At 40.5% G+C, this 3257-nt stretch overlaps 1 protein-coding gene across 1 annotated transcript in view; it reads left to right on the top strand.

The window, feature by feature from the left end:
* IFT88 (intraflagellar transport 88 homolog (Chlamydomonas)) overlaps nucleotides 1–3257 on the top strand; it is a 107370-nt gene that overhangs the window by 50000 nt on the left and 54113 nt on the right. The window contains exons 15-16 of the mRNA XM_006831966.1: nucleotides 609–695; nucleotides 2095–2281. Of these exons, the coding sequence (XP_006832029.1) occupies nucleotides 609–695; nucleotides 2095–2281 (274 nt within the window). The remainder of the gene's footprint in view (nucleotides 1–608; nucleotides 696–2094; nucleotides 2282–3257) is intronic.

The following is a 3257-nucleotide window of genomic DNA, read 5'->3' as shown; positions in this document are numbered from 1 at the left end:
AAAAGCCGAGACTGTAAATTCCAAAAAGGCAAGTCCCCCCCACCACACACAAAAAAAAAAAAAGCTAAAGAGGATAGAGAGAAACACCGTTAACTGGTGATATATGGAGGGGATAATAATCAATGTAATGAAACAAGCTATATGAATGGTTGAATGTGAAGCTGATGGTGTACCCTGTAAACTTTCACTCAATCCAAAATAAAAATAAAAAAAGTTAATGAGATTTTTCCTTGAACTTTTGGCAGCCCCTTATATTTGCCACAACTATATTCGTAACTAAAATATCATCAGTATTTAAAATAAAATTTGTATCTTGGTAATGAGAATCTTGAAGATGTTAATCTTTTGACTATAACATATTGCCTCCCTAAGTTTACTATGGCTGTACTAGTTAGTATAGACTTTATATTTACAAAATCTTATTCAAATTTAACAGGACTTAGAAGAATTTACCAGTTACTTCCCTGTGTAAGCATGTGTCAGAGTGGATGGAGTCTTCAGCATGTATAGTACTGTTCCTTAAGTAAAAACTTAGCAGATTGTTTTTATAATTTTTTCAAAGCATTTAAGTGTTGTCAATGTTAGTAACTCACGTATTCCATTTCTAGGCTGTACAGACCTTAAAGATGTTTGAAAAGAAGGACAGTAGAGTGAAGAGCGCAGCTGCAACCAACCTTTCCTTCCTGTATTACTTAGTAAGTCTTGGTTTTGACAACTGATCATTGGGCATGTATTTGGGTTTTTTTTATTGAGGTAAAATTCACCTGACATAAAATTAACGATTTAAAAATGAACAATTCAGTAGTGTTTAGTACATTCACAGTGTTGTGCAACTATCACCTCTGTCTGGTCCCCAAACATTTCTCAAAAGGCAATGGTGTACACATTTAGCAGCCATTCCTCACAGCGCCCCTAACCCCCTCTGGAACTCTGTATGGATTTACCTATTCTGTATATTTAATGCCCCCTCTCCTTACTTATCAATAGAGTTAGGGCCCAAAGACTCAGGGGTTGTGTAAAAATGGATGTTATGTGAAACTTCGCTGACCCAGTGCTCTCCTCAGACTGCAGGGGTCATTGCAGACGCTGCCCCACTGGCTGTCCCCTCCAGTGCAGCCACCAAGATGTCCATGTCTAGGCAGATAGGAGGGTAGGCTTGTGCCATTTAAAGCCATAAGCAGAACTAATTGGGTCAGGCTTTGTAGCCAGTGGAAGGGACCCACCCTATCCCAGCCCATGCAGAGTTCTTGCTTTCCATGAAAATGCCCACCTAAGGAGCTCTGGTAGCATAGTGGTTACAAATCGGGCTACAAATCGCAAAGTCAGCAGTTCAAAACTACCAGCTGTTCCGCGGGAGAAAGATGAGGCTTTCTGCTCCCGTAAAGATTTACAGCCTCGGAAACCCTGTGCAGGGTCGCTATGAGTCGGAACCGACTCCACGGCACACAGCCACCACCTGGGACAGTTGCCTAGATATATGTGCAGTGTGCCTGAACTCAGTGGGACCGCCTTTGTTTTCTGAGACTGGAAAGTTTTCTGTCTTTGACAGATTGCACTCTTAACCAGTTTTCTATCACTGATTTTTAGTGGGACATATTTGAGTAATATTTATAATTAATATTATACATAAAGTGGAAAGTTGGAGAAAAAGAGGGAGCCCCCCTCCCCCAACTAGATGGACTGGCACAGTGGCAACAGTAATGGGCTCAAATGTAGTAACAATTGTGAGGTTGGCACAGGACCAGGCAGTGTTTCGTTCTGTTGTGCATAGGGTCGCTATGAGTCAGTACCAACTTGATGGCACCTAACAACAACACATTTGAGTGTCCTTGTCTAACAGGTTTTTGCCTTACACAGGTTCTGACTTCCTCAGGTTTTACTGTAACTGGGAGACTGTGAAGTCAATTATAACTTACTTGAGTGGTTGAGTTTGATGATTAAAAAAATTGAATATCAAGAAATGGAAAATATTTTGTTTCTGTTTCTCATGTCTGTAAATCTTAGAAAGTCTGTTTTGTCATGTCTGTTATCTCTTAATAGTCAGAAAAGATGAAATTTGCTAAAATGAAAATATATATTTTGTACTTTCTTTAGGAAAATGAAGTTGCACAAGCCAGTAGCTATGCAGATTTAGCTGTGAACTCTGATAGATACAATCCGTCGGCCCTTACAAATAAAGGAAATACTGTCTTCGCAAATGGTGATTTTGAGAAGGCAGCTGAGTTCTATAAGGAGGCTCTGAGAAATGATTCCTCTTGTACGGAAGCACTGTATAATGTTGGTAAGTGTAGCAAGTGGAAATGATGTATCACGGTGAACAGCGGCAGCTCAAAGAACTCCAGCTTGTTAGATGGAGAGTTACCTGCCTTCGAGCTAGAAGTTGAAAAGGGGGCGACCGCCTCTAAGACTGTTGTTGTTGTGAAGTGCCACCAAGTCAGTTCTGACTCATAGTGACCCTGTATAGGGTTTCCAAGGAGCATCTGGTAGGTTTGAACCACCAACCTTGTAGTTAGCATTATGGATGATTTTAAATGGAATTAGTGATTCAAAATGTATACATAGGTCACATTTTGATAAATACTTATTGATAAATACATGTTGTCTTCTTTAAAGGTTTTCCCAGTTTTCATTTCCACCACAGTGTGAGACTGGCTGATATCCCAAATTCTGGATATAATTATCAATATCAATACTGGATATAATTCTTTTGAACTTTTGCCGAACTGATTAATGAGGGGCAAATTGGGACCCACACTTCTCCCTTTCTTTAGATTTTGTTTTTAATAAAATGTTGTTGTTGTTAGTTGCTGTCGAGCAGTACTGACCCATAGTGACCTTACACACAACAGAATGAAACACTGCCCAGTCCTGGCCCACCTCACAATGTGGGCGCCCACTGCTGCTGCCACTGTGCTAATCCATCTCATTGGGGGGCTTCCTCTTTTTCACTGACCCTCTACTTTACCCAGCATAATGTCCTTCTCCAGGGACTGGCCCCTCCTGATAACATACCCAAAGTATGAGAGACAAGGCCTGACCATCCTGGCTTCTAAGAATCAATTTGGCTGTACTTCTTCCAACATTGATTGGTTTATTCTTGGCAGTCCATGATACTGTTAATATTCTCCACCAACACCCTAATTCAAACGTGCCAGTTCCTCTATGGTCTTTCTTCTTCATTCAAATGTTACAAGACTTGAATACTCACCATGATCCCATTCCCTTCCCTGCTTGTCAGAGGTAACCTAACATTAGTA

The sequence above is a fragment of the Chrysochloris asiatica genome, unplaced genomic scaffold (assembly GCF_000296735.1).
Source record: "Chrysochloris asiatica unplaced genomic scaffold, ChrAsi1.0 scaffold00005, whole genome shotgun sequence".
Taxonomy (NCBI): domain Eukaryota; kingdom Metazoa; phylum Chordata; class Mammalia; order Afrosoricida; family Chrysochloridae; genus Chrysochloris; species Chrysochloris asiatica.
This window is presented reverse-complemented; position numbering and strand designations above follow the sequence as displayed.